The following is an 18,562-nucleotide window of genomic DNA, read 5'->3' on the forward strand; positions in this document are numbered from 1 at the left end:
CTCGCTGGTCGACCTAGGGCACGTCCGGCGACGTTCACGCCCCGACGGGGTCCCTCCCGGGCGAGAGCTTCGACGGCCTTTGCTAGTTTGCTCGTAAACTAGTCGTTCTTCGTCACGTAAGCGCGTTGGTTATCCTTTGCTGGTTTGCTCGTAAACCTTGCCGCTCTTCACCACGTAAGTGTGATACTTATCCCTCGAGACGACCGATTCCAGCGAAACCCTAGAAACTGGTCTGACCGGTTTGCTCAACCGGTCTAACCGGTCCGTGTGGCCTTGCTGCTCTTCGGTCCCTTTGCGACTCGCACGTTCGAGTGCTCTCGTGTGTTGACCGAGATTTGTGTCAACACATTTTGGCGACTCCGCTGGGGAAGATAATTCTGGTTATTAAAGCAACCGAATTTTTCTACCCTAGCCCTGCGTTAATTGATCTACTATTTTGGTTCGCCCTTGTTATTACATCTGGTCTCTTTAGACCGATTGCAAATATAATTGTGGTATTGCATCAGGCTGCTCAAGCCAATTGCACTCTACTTTGCTTGCTGTTGTATATCAAAGATCAAAAGAGAAGACAAAGTGTTGGTTATTGATTGCTTGGATTATCAAATATATCTAGATTTATTGATTACAAGACTAGAAGCATCAAGACCTATTAAGAAGTATACATGGCGGGTTATTCATATGTACCACAACAATATTACTACAACACGCCTGAGGTACAGTTTGCAAATGAGTTGAGTAATTCTAGTATTAATTGTGCAAACACCATGAATTCTCGTGTTGATGTTGCTAATCATGATAGTAGATATATTATTGCGTCGGCTAGTCATTATTCAGATAATGCTTCTCATCGTGCATATTATAATGCTGAAAATTGTATGCAAAAGCCTATGTCGCATAATATGTCTGCTTTGGGATTTAATTCTACTGCTAGTAACATGCAACACGTAAATCATTACACATCGGTGGAACAAGGTCAAGTACCGATGTATAATTACCAAGGCCAAACTAGTGTGGTAAGTTCGGTCGTTCAGTATGAAACGTCTCATGCCGCTAATTCTTATAATATACATGGAGGTGTTTCACCTATTTATTCATCGGCAGCACACATACAATTTGTGAACCCCTCTGGGGGCATGCCGATGAATGAGAAAATTGGCCATGCTAATACCAGCGCTCCGGCCAATTGTTCTCAAATGTCATATGCTACACAATATGGCTCTGATAGTCATAATTCGGTCTCTTATGCTATTACTAGTTCCAACCGAATTAATGAAATTTCATCACCATATTCGAATCCTAATATTTATGATTCGGCATCTTATGCTTCCAATAATGCTGACCGAATTATTGAAAATTCAGCACCATATTTAAGTCCTAATATGCATAATTTGGCTTCCTATGTTTTCAATAATGACAGCCGGGTTAATGCAAATTCAGCATCATGTGCAGCTCCTAGTGCTCATGATTCGGCTTCCTATGATTTTCATAATGTCAGCCGAATTAGTAAGAATTCAGCACCTTACGTGACTTCCAGTATTCATGGTTCGGCCTCGCATGTTACTCCTAACTCTAGCCGAACCCATGAGAATTCAGCAGGTGCATGTTTGTCATTGAGTGACTCACCTTCTCCATCTGAGCTTGATATGGATGTGCTTTGGCCTGATTTTCGTAAGCATTGCACTTTAATTTATGATCCACAATTTGTCAAGTTTAATGGAGGGGATGGTGCGAGCACCTGGGAGCATATCAATCGATATGTAGCAAAATTGGAAGGTGCTACAGATCTTATGAAATCTGTTTTGTTTCCTTGGTCATTAGCTGGAGCTGCGTCTTTATGGTTTAAATCATTATCTGATCATGAGATTTATACGTGGTCCCTGTTAGAGCAAAAGTTTCATGACCGCTTTTCTAACGATGTTAAAGATGATTCGGATGTGAGTATTAATTCTTGTTCCGAATCTGTTTTGTCAAAAGAAATAGATCTAGTTGTAGAAAAGCATGTCAAGCATAAAGGGACAGCTCGGCTAGATTTCTCTAAAGCCAAAGGACCCATTACTTTGGCTAGTTTGACTCGTGTTAGAGAGGATGGTGATCGTAATGGAGAATGCGATATAATCGAACAATGTTCGTTTGCTGGAGTAGAGACACATCCTTTGCTTTCTCCTGGACAACGGGAACTGAAAGCCGCTGAAGCTCCTGCCTAGGCGGCTAATCAGAATGAAGTCCAAACATCGGACTGTCCGGTGGCCACCACCAGACTATCCGGTGCACCGGACTGTTTGGTGGCACCTACCGGACTGTCCGGTGCTGAGATGTTGTCAGCAGCAGGCCCTGGTTCAACATCTCAGACCACAGAGGCAGCCACATCTGTTGTGGATCCAAAAGCTAAAGACAAAAGGGAGGCTATGGAGCATCACCGCCATCATCAGGAAGGACGGGACATGATTCGGGTGAAGCCGCCGCATCTCTCTAGCACGTTCAACAAGTCCACATGTTCCATGCAACCCAAGAACAAGACAAAGCCTTCAAGAAAGGAAAAACAACGTGCAAGAATAAGGGCGTGCTTCAAATGCAAAGACAAAGGTCATCTCATTGCAGCATGTCCCTTTCTACAAAGTGAGGCCAGGTCTGACCCGACCGGTCAGACCGGTCACCCTAGACCGGTTGGTGTCCAGGGAACCCAACCTCACTCCTACAAGAGCAAGCAAGTCTTGAATTCAAAGGTGATGCCTAAATTGAAGCAAGTGCAAAGTTATGGGGATGATGTTGAGTCGAGAAAAATAAAACATCGCACTTGCTACACATGTAGAGAAAAGGGGCATCTTGGTAAGGATTGTCCAAAAGGTAATGCACAAACCTCAAACCTTGTCCATTATGATTTCACTAAGCTTAGGAAGGACCAAGCAGGTACTTATGCTATTAGAGTGATTAAATCTCCTCGAACTAGCATAAGGGCTATTTGGGTTCCTAAGCATCTCTTAACTAACTTGGATGGACCCAACAAGGTTTGGGTACCGAAAGGTACTTGCTGAGCTTGTAGGACATTGGAGATGCATTGGAGACTTGGTTTGTGACAAAAATTACATGACTCAAGATACAACCAAGTGCAAAGCAAAATTGATGAAATCTCTACTCTAATGACATCTCAGCATCTTGTGCTAACTGTCATTCTTGAGTCACTCTCAGTCCTTGGTAAACAAGTGTGTATCACAATTTTAGTAGTTGTGAGACATTTGAAAGTGACTAAGTTCATTTTATATGTTATTAATTCCCTATGTGCCAAATGATGCTCTTAATGTCTCTCTAGTAGAGAATGTGTCTTGGATATGCAGGAAATAAAGATCACATCATGAGATTCATCAAGACAAAACATTTGAAGCATCACTACATTGAAGCTGAATCTGTACAGGGTCGGATGATCTGACCCTAGGTCGGACGATCCGGTCCATATGCCGATTTGCCTCTGGAATATGTCGGATGATCTGGCCTCATGTCGGATGATCCGGCCTTGGACACTTAGGAAACCTATCTCTGGACAGACCGGTCTGACCGGTCTGACAGACTGGTCTGATCGGTCTGGCCTAGGGCATTGCTGCAGTGTTGTGATGGCGAGGAAATTGCTTATCAAGAATATATTGAAGTGTATTCCCATCCATGGCACATGTTTGGGTACATTTAAAGTCACATGAATTTGTAGTCTCATGAAAGAGAGCTAGAAAAACTCTCAAGTTGGAGTATGCTATGATGTGCTCAAGCCTCTTTTTTTAGTTTAACAAATAGTACTTGTTTGTTTCCGGAAAATGAGGTTCCATTTGGAAAATTTGTTTTATTTGTAATATTTGAATATAAACTAAGTCACAATGGAACCATACCACTGAGCATCTTCATTGATGAAGTACACGCCATTTCCATATATACCCAAAAAAGTTTACAAACATTTAAAGTGATTGTTGAATTTGAATCCAACAATACTTTTTTAATATGAATATGACAGCACCAACTTTGTATCACAAAAATAATGAACTAATTATTTATTATGTATTTTTTGGTCGAAGACTTATCGTAACCAAAATGAATAAGCCTTATATACTTTCAAATAAAGGGAGTACGAAAATGTACCAGACTAACATTCAATCCTTTGAGGTGTTCTGGTACATTTCAAGGATTTTCGAATTTCCTTCTAGTGCTGATGGAGGGGAGTGTCGACTGAACCATCACTACAGCTCATTTGTCTATAAGAAAACAGTAGTAAAACCTTCTTATTAGTGCTAAAATTCGCGGTTGCTAACCAAGGACTACTTTTCAACCTTTCACATGTTCATTCACAAGTGGGGAACAAGCTACTTTTTTGAGGGGCGATGCACTTGAAAACAAGTTGAGGAGAAAATGCATGGATCACATTAAAATATCTGAAACAGGGAGCTACCAGTCAGCCAACAAACTACTAATTTTTGTTCTATAAATAGGAGCCCCGAACCAAACACTCTCCTCACAACTCCATAACAGCCACACCAGCCCTCCGCAATCTCTCAAAGCTAAAACACACACACACACACAGTTACCAAAATAACCATGGCAAAGGCCCAGGCAATGGGCGCACTGCTGACCATCTTGGTGGTCCTCGCCATGTCCTCCGAGGTGGCGCACGGCATCTGCAACCTGTCGAGCGACGGCATCCGGGCGTGCCAGCCGGCGGCCGCCATCCGCAACCCGACCGACCAGCCCTCGGCGGCGTGCTGCGCCGCCCTGGCGGGGGCCGACCTGCCGTGCCTGTGCCGGTACAAGAACGCCGCCGGCGTGTGGGTGAGGTTCTACAAGATCGACATCAACCGCGCCATGGGGCTGCCCCGCAAGTGCGGCCTCGCCATGCCGGCCAACTGCTGATGATCTTCTCCAGCATTGTCACTCTCGTTACAACTACTATATATACATGTGTAGCTTCGAGATCGAATAAATGGGGTATACTGTAACATTGAGCTGTGAGCTAGTGAGCTTGTTAAATCAGGGCACAAGTAAGTTTCAGAACTGTACTACGCAATACAACATGTCCCGTCCACTGCAAAGTTGGACGCATGATGAGTATGAATGGAGGACCTTTGTTTCCTGCATCTCACGGAGATTTATTCTTGCGTGTCTCGAGAAACTCTTAGTGAAAATAATTCAAAAGCTTGGGAGCAGAGTCTTCAATAGTATACTGAAGAAATTAAAGGGGAAAGAAAACTGCGTTGTGGAATAAAAGAAAAATATTCGTTACACATACTTTTTTTTAGACATGCATGCATGTTTCATAGTAGTACGTTCAGATAAAATCACATGAGTAAAATCTGTGAAAATGACACTGACAAGCGTTTGGTCATGGATTAAAGATTCTATCTTCAGGAGAGAGTATATAAGAACTTGGATGCTTAACTTGGAATCTGCATTCCTGAAATTGTTTTGAAGATACGATTTGGAGACAAGGTTGTTGACGAAGTATAAGTGAATTGCGTGTCTTTTACTATCAGATTAATTAAGATCCCTTTTTTGTTGAACTGTTTGGTGCATTTAAGACTCAATAATGGTGAATTTAGAGTACAAACACTGATTTCAGCTACTGTGTATCCATATATCCATTTTAACAAAAAAAAAAAGAATGTACGTAGTGCCTGTCAACATCCGCATGAAACCTTTGGAGCCCTGCCTAAAAAAAGAATGTACGTAGTACCAGTAAGAACTGAGCTATCGGTCCATGAACACTCGATCATGGTTGCTTGCCCAACCAACAGCACTACTGATCGAAGTCGGCAGATGACAATTAGAGAGTCAAACATTGACACTAGAACATTTTTAGGCAGTGTAATTAATGTCCTATTGCAATTCACAAAGGCCCACTACTACAGAACAGGGCTTTGTTCCAGGCCATTTATTCCGGTTGCCTTTGGGCCCGGGACAATAGGTGCCTTTTGTCCTGGGTCCAACGGCTAGCCGGGCCAGGGGGGACAGGGGCCTTTTGTTCTGGTTGGAGGCACCAACCCGGACAAAAGGTCCCTCTTTTGTCCCGATTGGTGGCTCCACCCGGGACAAAAGGCCCAACTCTTTTATTCCGGTTGGTAACACCAATCCGGACAAAAGGGTGACCCCTTTATCCCGGTTGGTGGCACCAACCCGGACAAAAGGACCCTTTTGTCCCGGTTGGTGTTACCAACCCGGATAAAAGGCCCCTCCACGTGACAGTTCAAAATGAAGTTATTCTATACTGAGTCACATGTACTACTTAGGTGAGTTGGCAAGAAAACCATGCACTAGACAAGAGGTCTTGGGATCGAATCCCGCGAGGTGCAAAAATTTTTTTAGCGTGTGGGACATTTTGTCCCGGTTCTGCCACCCGCCTTTTGTCCCGGAAGGCGAATCCCGGTTCCAAAACCGGAACAAATGGCCCTGTGGAACTGGGACAAAAGACTGTTTTTGTAGTAGTGGCCTGTTAATTTTTTGCAAAACTCCACGACTAAACATGCATCAATGCTACTGTTCCTTAAAACTATTAATTCATTTGACCTACTTATTAGAGAAATTAGGTAAATTAGTATACAATTGAAAGGGAACATATAATTAGTGTATATGTTTCTATAACTGGTTTTGTATGGAGCAGTCGTGTATGGATGAAAACAACCATGGGATGATCCAGTCAAAATATGCAAGCTTTTTCTAAATTGTAAGGCCCAATTTGTTCTCCCATCCCAGATTGGCAGATTATATATAAAATCCAGTTCATATTGTAAGCTGAACCAAAGAGGCCCTATATTATAGCAATAATTGACATGCCAGATCATTATAATCCAATAAGCCTTCCTTCCCAAGGTTATAGATTATAAATTGGATTAAATAGTATGGGTTGTAAAACAAACAAACAAACAGGGCCAAACAAGTACTTTGTGTATCATATTCCATCATGTAAACAAGAATAATAGTTTGTGGCCCCAACCATTGAGTTTCCATATATATCTTCTCATTTTCCACTAGTTTCTTGTTCTAGTTTCTGGTAAACAAAAACATTAACATAACTTCCATATGTGAACAAAAATGGTATTATTATGGGTTCTTGCTCTAGTTTCTGGTACATGGTGTACATTATTTATAAGAACAACACACCGTAATTATGTAAGTTACGTTAATGTTTTAACACTAGCTAGCACTGTTTCACACTTTAAATACTTATATAAAAGTGATTTTAATGGTCAATTTTCCTTGCATTATTCGTCATATTTTCCCACTTTTCTACAAACATTATTTTTGACATGAGCTACAAGTTTTAAGTAACTCGTATCGTTTCATGAATTGCAATTTCTATTTGACCACAATTATTATATGAGAAATTTTACAATGATTGAAAAAATAGGAGCCATCCATCTGGTAAAATCCTACGATGGCGAAGGTAGGAAGTACCCAGAAGTAACTAGGGTAAAGTACCTGGTACTTCTAAAATGTGGGACCACGTACCGAAAAGGGTGGGACCAAGTACTGATTTAATTTAATTTTTATAGATCAACGACCAAAAAAAATCAAGGGAATAAGCACCTGAAAGTACCCTTTGGTACTTTATAATCATTGTAAAAGAGCTCTTATTATATTGTGAGCTGAACATCATCCAACCAACGAAATTATAAGTACTCTCTGATGGTAGAAATAGCTAAAAGGCATCTTTATGTTTCCTTATAACCTCTCTAAAATATTTCTGAAGAAAATACATAACACTACAGGGGATTAGTCTCTCAGGCTAATTGCATATTGGCTCTGTTATTTACTGAAGAAGAAATTAAAGTGGCAACTGAAATCAGTACTGATAGAACTCCGCAAACTGAGCTACTTGCATGTTCCCAATTTTTTTTCATATAATCCCCCGAAATTGCACTAATGATTGGGGTCATTTCTTAGGAGTAAAAAAAGTAGAAGGCCAGGAAACAAAAAGAAATACATGGGTGTGTCCAAAAAGTACAGTTTCCTATCACTACTAGAAAACGGGCCATCGGTCCAGGCCAAAGGTACCAGCTGCTGTTGCAGCCGGTACCGACCATCGGTATCGGCTGCAACAGCAGCTGGTACCTTTGGCCTTGGACGAACCTAGTGGAGGACAAATGGCACCGGGTGGTGGTTCCAACTGGTTCCAATGCGTCAGCATAGGCGCCGGTTTGAACCACCACCCGGTACCAAATGAAGGTGGCGCTATAGGCACCGGTTGATGGTAATAATCGGTTTCTATGGTGATGAAACGTGGCAGCTGCCAGGAGCTCGGGACTAAGGCACTGGTTGGTGCCTTGACCCGGTGCTATTGAACAAAATTTAGCACCGGATCATTAAAACCAACCGGTGCTTTTGGCCCGAGCCTATAAATACCCCAGCCCCTCCCCCCCTCAAGCTGCCGTGAACTCACTGTTCATGGCAGCTGAGTGAGGTGAGGGGAGGGGAATTTTTGTTTTTTTTTTGAAAAAAAGGTTAGTTATTTTTCTTTATAACTTAGTAATTAATTTTTAGAAACAGTTATTACTTGATTTAGTTTATACATGTGATAATTATTTTTATTTGTAGCATCTTATTGTAGTTATATGTCTTATCAATTTATTTGATATTTGAATACTATCAAATTATTGTATTTATATGTTTTATCAATTTATTTGATAATTGAATAGTATCTATTTATTATAGTTATATGCATTATCAATTATATAAATGTATTGTTATAAATTGGTAGTATGAATGAACTATTTGTACAGTACAATGATGTATATAAATGTATTGTGGACCCAGATGAGTCGGCAATGTATGTACATGGCCGACCGGCGTTCAAAGGAGTTCATGGATGGCGTGCATGAATTCATAGAAGCGGCCGAGAAACACAAGTTTGGCAGTTTCGTTCGTTGTCCATGCAAATTCTGTAAGAATTAGAAGGATTACTCATCATCAAGAATCATCCATAGTCACTTGTTCAATAGTGGTTTCATGCCGAACTACTATGTTTGGACCAAGCATGGTGAAAGAGGAATTGTGCTGGATAATAATGTAAAAGAAAATGACAGGATTCTTGACTTTGCAGCCAATTATAATTCCTTTTTCAATGACACTACAATGGGTGAGCCTGAAGAAGATACTGAAGGATACGTTGTAGAAGATGATCTTGGTCAGATGCTGCGCGAAGCTGAGGAAGGTTGCGAAACAGAAAAGGAATCGAGAGATCTGAAGCGTATGTTGGAGGACTACAGAACATTGTTGTACCCTGATTGCAAACAAGACCAAAAGAAGTTGGGTACCACATTGGAATTATTGCAATGGAAGACATCAAATGGTTTGTCTGACAAGGGATTCGAGGAGTTGCTGAAACTTATAAAAAACTTACTCCCTGAGGGTAACACCTTGCCGGAGACAACATACGAGGCAAAAAAAGTTATTTGTCCTTTAGGATAAGAGGCACAAAAGATACATGCTTGTCCTAATGACTGCATCCTATATCGAGGTGAGTAAGAAAATTTCGATTCATGCCCTGTATGCAACACATGCCGATATAAGATCCCTCGAGATGATCTAGGCGATGTTGAGGGGATGCGTGTCAAGAAGAGGGTGCCTGCCAAGGTGATGTGGTATTTTCCTCTAATACCACGTCTGAAACATTTGTTCATGAACAAAACAAATGCTAAATTGATGCGATGGCACAAAGAAGAACGTAAGCAAGACAATATGTTGAGACACCCCGCTGATGGGTTGCAGTGGAGAAAAGTGGACAGAACATTCCCAACATTTGCAAATGATGCGAGGAATATAAGATTCGGCTTAAGTATGGATGGCATGAATCCTTTCGGTGAGCAGAGCAGTGGCCATAGTACCTGGGCTGTGACACTCTGTATATACAACCTTCCTCCCTGGTTGTGTATGAAGCGGAAATTCATTATGATGCCGGTGCTTATCCCTGGTCCGAAGCAACCTGGTAACGGTATAGACGTGTATCTAAAACCACTGATTGAGGATCTTCTATTGTTGTGGAAAGAGGAGGGTGTTCGTATGTGGGATGCGCAAGCAGAGGATCATTTTAACCTTCGTGCATTGCTTTTCGTAACCACCAACGATTGACCAGCACTAAGTAACCTCTCTGGACAATCCAATAAGGGTTATAGGGCATGCATCCATTGTTGAGAAGAAACCGACATCATGTACCTCAAGCACTATAAGAAGATTGTGTATATGGGTCATCGTCGATTTCTTCCGATCAAGCACCCATTAAGGAGGAGGCATGCTCACTACGATGGAAAGGCAGATCATCGTACCAAGACTAGGCACCGTTGTGGGAAAATGGTGTTTGAAATGGTCAAAGATATAAAAGTAGTATTCGGAAAAGGACCCAGCAGCAAATCAGTGCAGAGTGATGACGGGCGTGCACCTATGTGGAAGAAGAAGAGTATTTTTTGGGAGTTACCTTATTGGGAAGTCTTAGACGTCCGCCACGCAATTGATGTGATGCACCTAACAAAAAAAATCTTTGTGTGAACCTTCTAGGTTTCCTTGTTGTCTACGGTAAGGCAAAGGATACATTGGAAGCGCAGCAAGATCTTCAACGTATGAAACAACTGGCCGCCCTACATCCAGAAAAAGGAATAAAGGACGTCATTATCAAGGTCCTGCGTGCTACACTCTTAGTAAGGAAGAGAAGCAAAGTATGTTCGACTGTTTGAACAGTATCAAGGTCCCATCAGGCTAATCTTCGAATATAAAGAGGCTACTGAACTTGAAAGAGAAGAAATTCGCACATGTAAAGTCCCATGACTATCACGTGTTGATGACGCAATTGATTCCAGTTGCACTTAAAGGTATTCTACCAGCTAATGTTCGAGCAACAATCATAAAGCTATGCGCCTTTCTCAACACAATTTCTCAGAAGGCAATCGATCCATCGAGTTTAAGCAGGCTACAAGAGGATATTGTCCAAAGTTTAGTCAGTCTTGAAATGATATTTCCTCCATCATTCTTCAATATTATGATGCATCTTCTAGTTCACCTGGTTAAAAAGATTGGTATTTTCGGTCATGTTTTCCTTCATAATATATTCCCTTTTGAACGATACTTTGCAGTCCTAAAGAAATACGTTCGTAATCGGGGTCATCCAGAAGGAAGCATTGCGAAGGGTTACGTCACAGAGGAGGTCATTGAGTTTTGTGTTGACTATATGGAAGAACTCTGCCCAATTGGGATTCCAGTATCACGTCATGAGGGGCGGCTGATTGGAAAGGGCACACTTGGAAGAAAATCAGTAAATGCCACAGATCATGCCACGTTGAGCAAATCACATCTCACAGTTCTGCAACAATCAGCCTTGGTGGCTCCATACATGGAGGAGCACATGCAAATTGTGCGAAGCATATACCCTTTGAAGTCTGAGACATGGATTACAAAACATCATAACGATACATTCGCCACCTGGTTACAAAAGGAAGTCATGGCTAACGATCAAATTCATGAGCAGCTAGCTTGGCTGGCCAGGGGTCTGGCAAATTCAATCTTGATGTACCAAGGATATGAAATTAATGGTTACACATTTTATACAAGAGTCCAAGATAACAAGAGCACCAATCAAAATAGTGGTGTCCGTATAGATGCCACCAACTCTAGTGGCCAAACAAACTCATATTTTGGTTACATTGAAGAGATCTGGGAACTCGACTATGGGCCGTTGAAAATACCTCTATTTCGTTGTCAATGGGTTAAACTCACAGGAAAAGGTGTCGATATCGACTAGTACGGAATGACAACAGTAGACCTCAAAGAGCTTGGCTATCGAGACGAACCATTCGTCCTTGCTAAAGATGTCACTCAAGTTTTCTATGTGCAAGACATGTCTAGCAAACCGAGAAAGGACAAGTCCAGGAATAAATCAAGTTTTTTAGGTGCCGGAGATGAGCCAAAGTGCCATATTGTTCTGGCAGGAAAAAGGAAAATTGTGCGAGTCGACGATGTCACAGATGAAGAAGAATACAATAAGGTTGAAGATATGACTCCGTTCGCAGTGGAGGTTGACACAAGTATTCTTTTAGCTAAAGAGGAGGCTCCGTACGCACGTCATGATCATAATGAAGGGACGATTGTAAAGCGAACCATCGTTAATATTCCCTTAGTTGAATGATTATGTCTTGTAATATTTTCTGTGAACATTATTAGATTTCTTATGCAATGAATTGATTTATTGGACAATTATCAGATTTTTTATGCTATTATCCGATTTATTAGGCAATTAATAAAATTATTGAATATTTAACAAATTTATTACACAATTATCAGATTTTTATGCAATTATCTGATTTATTATGTAATTAATATAATTATTGGGCATTTAACAAATTTATTAGGCAATTATCATATTTTTTATGCAATTATCTTATTTATTTGGCAATTAATGAAATTATTGGGCATTTAACAAATTTATTAGGCAATTATCAGACTTTTTATGCAATTATCTTATTTATTTGGCAATTAATGAAATTATTGGGCATTTAACAAATTTATTAGGCAATTATTAGTTTTTTTATGCAATTATCTTATTTATTTGGCAATTAATGAAATTATTGGGCATTTAACAAATTTATTAGGAAATTATCAGTTTTTAATGCAATTATTTGATTAAGCAATTAATAGAATTATTGGGCATTTAACAAATCCGTTCAAAAAAAGGTTGGGCGTGGGTGTCGAACCCAGGCTGTGGCGCACAGAATATTTCCGGTTACCACTGGGATACTCGGTGAATTCAATCCTTTTGGCGGCAAAATACCTAAAATACAGAGGGTTCAGAAGCCTTAGGTACCGGTTTTAGCTTTTCAACCAGTGCTTTATGCTTTTTTCATTTCCCGCCCGTTGGAGTCTTAAGGTACCGGGTGCGTTTATAACCGGTACCTATGTGGTGCCTAAGGTACTGGTTGGAACTTCAACCAGTGCCTTAGGCCCTCTTAGGCACCGGTTGATTTTATCACCCGGTACCGAAGCCTTGTGTTATATATATTGGCATGACCCTTCTCTTCTTCCTCCACACTCTGTCGACCGTCCTCCGCCGCCCCTCCCCGCCCGACCCGCGTCTTCGGTGCACCGCAGCTGCCCCGTCCCCTTGCCGCCGCCACCTCGGTGCGGCTCTTCCCCGGCCGCCTCGACGCCGGCCCCCTCCACCGCGCCGCCGACGTCGAGGGCGCCACCTCCTCGTCGACGCCGCCGCCCCGCTCCCTGCACACGACCTCCTCGTCGACGCCTCCTCCCCTACGCGCCTCCTCGTCGATGCCTCCTCCCCTATGCGCCTCCTCGTCGACGCCGCCACCCCGTGCCCTGCACACGGCCGCCGCCGCGTCCCCTGCACCCCGCCGCCGAGTCCCCTGCACGCCGGCACCACCGCCTCGACGCCACGGCCCCCTCCCTTGTGCCTCCGACTCGACCACCGCCGACCCGTCGCCGCCGTCGACGTAAGTGACTTGGCCGCCGACGCCGCGCCCCTTTTTCATTTTTTTTATAATTTTATACTATTACAATGTATAATGTATAATGATTTTCATGTATAATTTTATAGACAGTAAATTAATGTTTTTTTAATGCAAAATTAGAGAGAATTTAGAGACATAAGAGAGAATTTATAGAGAATTTAGAGAGAATTTAGTGAATTTAGTGAGAATTTAGTGACTTAATATTTTTTTATTACAATGTATAATTTAAGAGAATTTTTGATAATTTTAGAGAATTTTCATGTATAACTTTAGAGAACTTTAGAGAATTTTCATGTATAATTTAAGAGAATTTTAGAGAATTTTCATGTATAATTTTATTACAATGTGTAATGTATAATGATGGATAGTCCTTTATTACTTTTTCTTTACATGTGTAATTTAGATCGTCCTCCGCTGCCCCTCCGGTAATGACAACGCATGTCAATCTCTCTAACACACACACACAAACACACCCTAACACACACTCTCACTAACACACACACACACACACTCACTAACTCTCTCTCTCTCTCTTTCTCTGTCCCTCTAACATACACACACACTCTCTCTCTCTCAAACGCGCATATTCGTTCAAAGAATTGAATTCTCCTGCTTCATTTAAGGATGGACACATACTCTAACACATTTTTACGGTTTTAGTTAAGGATGGACCCCTTCGGTGATGATGAGGTCGCCAAGCAATACATGTTGGACGCAATAAACAAAGATACGAGGGCCAATACCACCCAACCAATCGCTGAAGAAGATGCTCGGACAGCTGATTCGTTCCTGAATATGTCTGGAGATGCCGATGAAGAAGATGATGACTTTGCGCTGCCGCCCAATCAACAACAGCATGTTCCAGTACGAATCTTAAAACTATATGCATGGTGACTTCATTAGATTAGTTTTGCGATTAACATATCTTTTCTGTAATTTAGTCGACCTCCACATCGACTTCGTTGAGCCAGTCAAAAGGGAGACGCCGGCCAACTAAGAAAATGGAGGGAAGACAGGTCGTCACAGAAGTGGACGCAGAGGGCTGTCCAAGTGCTCCAGAGGCTGCTAGCACAAAATTTATCAACCAATGTGGGGTTATTGTTCGGGCAAGAATTCCGATCACCACAAGACTATGGAAAATGAGCAAACCCGAAGAACAGCAACATGCCGTGCCTGCACATCAGAAGGAAATGCTATGGGCAGAACTCAAGGATATGTTCACTCTTCCTGAAGGAGTTGACCAAGAACTTGTGAAGAAATGTGCCTTGAAAAAGATGGCCCTTACCTTTGCAACTTTCAAGAAGAAGTTGTACATCAATTACATCAAGAAGGATAAGGAGCCGAACTGGGACGATCTTCCTCAGGCTAAACCATACTAGGAGGAGTTCAAACAATACAAACTATCAGAGGAAGCCCAAGAAAAATCCGAACAGGCCAAGGTGAATGCAGCAAATAAGAAGTACAGCCACCACCTTGGGGCTGCCGGGTACAAGAAGTCAACAAAAAAATGGCAGAAGATGGAGCATGACCTTATGGATAGAGGCATCTGGCTGACGACTTGGGATTGGCCGGATAGATCCAAGTGGTGGTTATTTGCTAATGGCGTGACACTAAACCAGTTGGATGGAAATTTGGTCGTGCCCGAGCATATTCAAGAAGTGTCCCGCGATCTAGTCGCTGCAATAGATGAGACCCAACCAGGAACATTCCATCCTCAAAGGGAGAATGATGAGCTGACAAAGGCATTAAAGAATCCGGAACACCCTGGACGAGCCTGCGGCATCGGCGTGGTCCCATGGAAAGTTGCTTGGGCCGGAGATTCCTCTTACAAGACTCACCGAAAGAGCAAAGCCGAACAGGAAGAGAAACTTCGTGCCATGCAAGAAGAGATGACAAGGAAGGTTGCGTCCTTGGAATCTCAGATGGACACCAGGGAAAATAAGGCAGTGCAGCTAGCTCTGAGCCAAAGGGGCACTACTGGGTCGCACACGGAGGTTGTGATAAGCCCGGTCTCTCAGCGACGCAGCAGCTGTGCATCCACAGCGGCGCCCGACGTACAAGCGGAACAACAACCCCAGATTGAGCCAACGGCGGTAGATGACCAGAGATATCCAGTGGACGATGTCACCATGCCGACACCGTGCGAGATTCATGTGCGAGCAAGAAATATATCCATTCATGTCGCATACGGGTCAGCCCTGCCCCTGAATCCTTCTACTACAATTCATGGAAGGCCGATACCCCCTGGCTACACCTCCGTCACAGTTGAGCAGATAGTTGGAAACAATGAGGATATTGAGCTTGACTTCGTTGGAGGGGATGGAGAGAAGACATTGGGAGACGCACTGCACAGGGTCGTTCTATGGCGCAAGGCCGACATCAAACTTACTGCAAGCACAACGGCTCCCGTGCAGACCGATCGCCCGTCTCCGCGGTCTCCCTCACCGCCGTCCCCACAACCATCTCCTTCACCACCGTCTCCGCCGGAGCAAAGGACCACGAGTACTTTAACTCCTCCTGACCCAGAAAAAGGAAAGAAAAAGACAGCATCCGGCCTCCCAGCGGCTGGACCCTCAAAGAAGAAGCAGAAAATGGTCGAAAGAAAATTAACCTACGAGAAAACTGCTGAGGAGTTGGAAGAGGAGACTGCTCGATATATAAAAGAACAATTGAATCCTAAAGTCCCCCCGCCGAGGGAAAAGGTACCTCAAGAACTAGGGAAAAAGCTTCTCGCAAACCTAGACAACCCACCAAAACCGAAAAGCTTACCCTCGGACTATGATCGTACTCTGACAAAAGCACACAAGGTGAGAAATCTGAAGAAAAAATGTGGCAAGACCATTCCTCAGCTTGGCACACAACAAAAAGGACTCGAGCCCCTCTGGGTGCCAGGGTTGCCACTCCAACACCCGACGGACGTACAACTCCAGGCGGACCTACAGGCCGCGATATTTCTTTCTGAAACTGGATTAACGCTAGAGGAAGCAATGGGGCAAGTGGAGGCGGAAATCCATGTCGCTCCCGTTCTTACTCCATTCCAGCATGGAAAACCTTTTGTCACTGAGGAAGAGGAGAAAAGTCTAGGCACGCAGATGTTCAATTTGCATAGATGGTACTTGCGAATGTCGAAGGACCATGGGAAAATATTTGGAGTCAAGTATCGTGGCCATGATTTCTTCTGCGGGGAGGAGGACTTCTGGGTGTACTTCGAAAATTTATATCATATTTACCATCGACAAGGCCTCGACGCCTCTATCATCACCATTTGGGTTTTGTAAGTATCACTTACCTCTACATTAATACTTTTAGTTAACAAGAACATAATTATATGTGTGTATTATAAAATTTATATTGTATCGTTTAGACAGGAGACCCAAAGAAGCCGAAAACATGGATGGCACCATCAGATCGGCTTCATGTCTCCTTTGATAGTCAACCAGAAAGTGCTCAACGAAAATTACAAGGAAACGTGCCAAAACATGTACGATTCGTTGACTAGGCAAAGTTACAAATCCTATATATTCATACCATACAACTTTGGGTAAGCCTTGGTCGACTCAATCCTCTATTATATTACTAAATAAATACTAAGTCATCTAATGCATGCATGTATATATCCTATCTATATCCGCAGTTATCATTGGATTTTACTCATACTTTCCGTAGAGACCGGCAATCTTATAGTCTTTGACTCAATGAGAATTCCAAAATCCGCAATCCAACATATCATAGACCCCTTGAACAGATAAGTTTTGTTTGCACAATCAAATCTTTTTTCTGTTAATAACAATTTCTGAATATCAAACTTAACTTTGAGCGCAGGGTTTGGAAAAAATTTGTGAAAAATAACAAAGGACGTGGTCAATGGAGGCCCGAACTGAACGTTAACATGAATTATCCGGTATGTTGATTCATAAAGATTTGTCTAGTTAAGTATATAATCCCAAATTGTTCTAAATTAAGTAATTTATTTGTTTCTCCTTAAGTGTGCGAGACAACAACAAGGAATTCATTGGTGCGGGTACTACATATGCGACTACTTGCACATCATGACTCCATGCGGGAAGGTTACTGAAGAAGACACGAGAGTACGTCCAAACCGTTCACTAGTATATTTTCATAATTGTACTAACACACATGATGTTAATCTTTTTTTTTCTAAATGATAGATGTTTCAAATGGGGGATGAATGTTACTCTACTGATCGGATCAACGCCGTGTGCGAGCAGCTCGCCGGATTCATTTTGAACGTGATCTTGGATCCTAGAGGCGAGTTCTACCACGACGGTCACATCCATAGAGGACTTCCATCGACCTCCTGAGGGGACCAGTAGTTGGACTACAAACATGACTTGTACATTTGTAAATATTTTTAAACATTATGTCTTGATGTTTGTAAATTTGTAAATATATTAGTTCATCTAATTAGCTTAATTATATGCTCGCACTTCACTTTTAGTTAGTTTCAAATATTCTCTGAAAACGAACACGAACGACCAATGAACGTATAGTACTATAGAGCTTGAGTGCATTTAGCAATTATAAAAGAATAAACAGTAATAACAATAACAAACAAAACTGGATTTGGAAAAAAAAAAGAAAAGATCATTGGTACCGGTTGGAAAGACCAACCAGTACCAAAGGGGCTACCACCCAACCAGTACCAATGGGTGCCTAAGGCACCGGGTTAAATATCCAGTGTCCTAAGGCGAGGCCATTGGTCTCGGTTGGCGGGAACCGGTTGGAAAACCGGTGCCTAAGACCATTTCCAACCGGTTCCTATGACCCGTTTTCTAGTAGTGTATGCCGACAAAAAACTGCGCTTTACGGCCTGGCATGCCATCTAAGCTGTGCGCAGACATTATGAAGAGAGGTCGGCATATATTATCTTTGTTACTTTTTGTTCTCTTTTCTTGATGAGGACATTTTTAGCTGCATGTGGCCGTCCCCATCGTTCAGCTTCACAACACTCACTGATCAGCACAGCACTATCTATCAGCAGCTGCTCGTTGAGGTCGATCTCAAAATGGAGTGTTTGCCATGATAGAAGCTAGTGCGCGCTTCAATATCCTGACGAATTCGTCAAG

The 18,562-nt window shown here is 42.4% G+C and overlaps 1 protein-coding gene across 1 annotated transcript; it reads left to right on the forward strand.

Annotated features, from left to right (window-relative positions):
• The first annotated feature begins 4,474 nt into the window (after window positions 1–4,474).
• On the forward strand, window positions 4,475–5,113 carry LOC120668678 (putative lipid-transfer protein DIR1). Its single transcript, XM_039948430.1, has one exon. The coding sequence runs from the start codon at window positions 4,573–4,575 to the stop codon at window positions 4,882–4,884; it is 312 nt and encodes a 103-aa protein (XP_039804364.1). The 5' UTR covers window positions 4,475–4,572; the 3' UTR covers window positions 4,885–5,113.
• Window positions 5,114–18,562: the final 13,449 nt, after the last annotated feature.

This window comes from Panicum virgatum, chromosome 2K (assembly GCF_016808335.1).
Source record: "Panicum virgatum strain AP13 chromosome 2K, P.virgatum_v5, whole genome shotgun sequence".
Lineage (NCBI taxonomy): Eukaryota > Viridiplantae > Streptophyta > Magnoliopsida > Poales > Poaceae > Panicum > Panicum virgatum.

Coding starts and splice junctions, on each gene's coding strand:
- LOC120668678 (XM_039948430.1), top strand. CDS start 4,573: ATGGCAAAGGCCCAGGCAATGGGCGCACTGCTGACCATCTTGGTGGTC.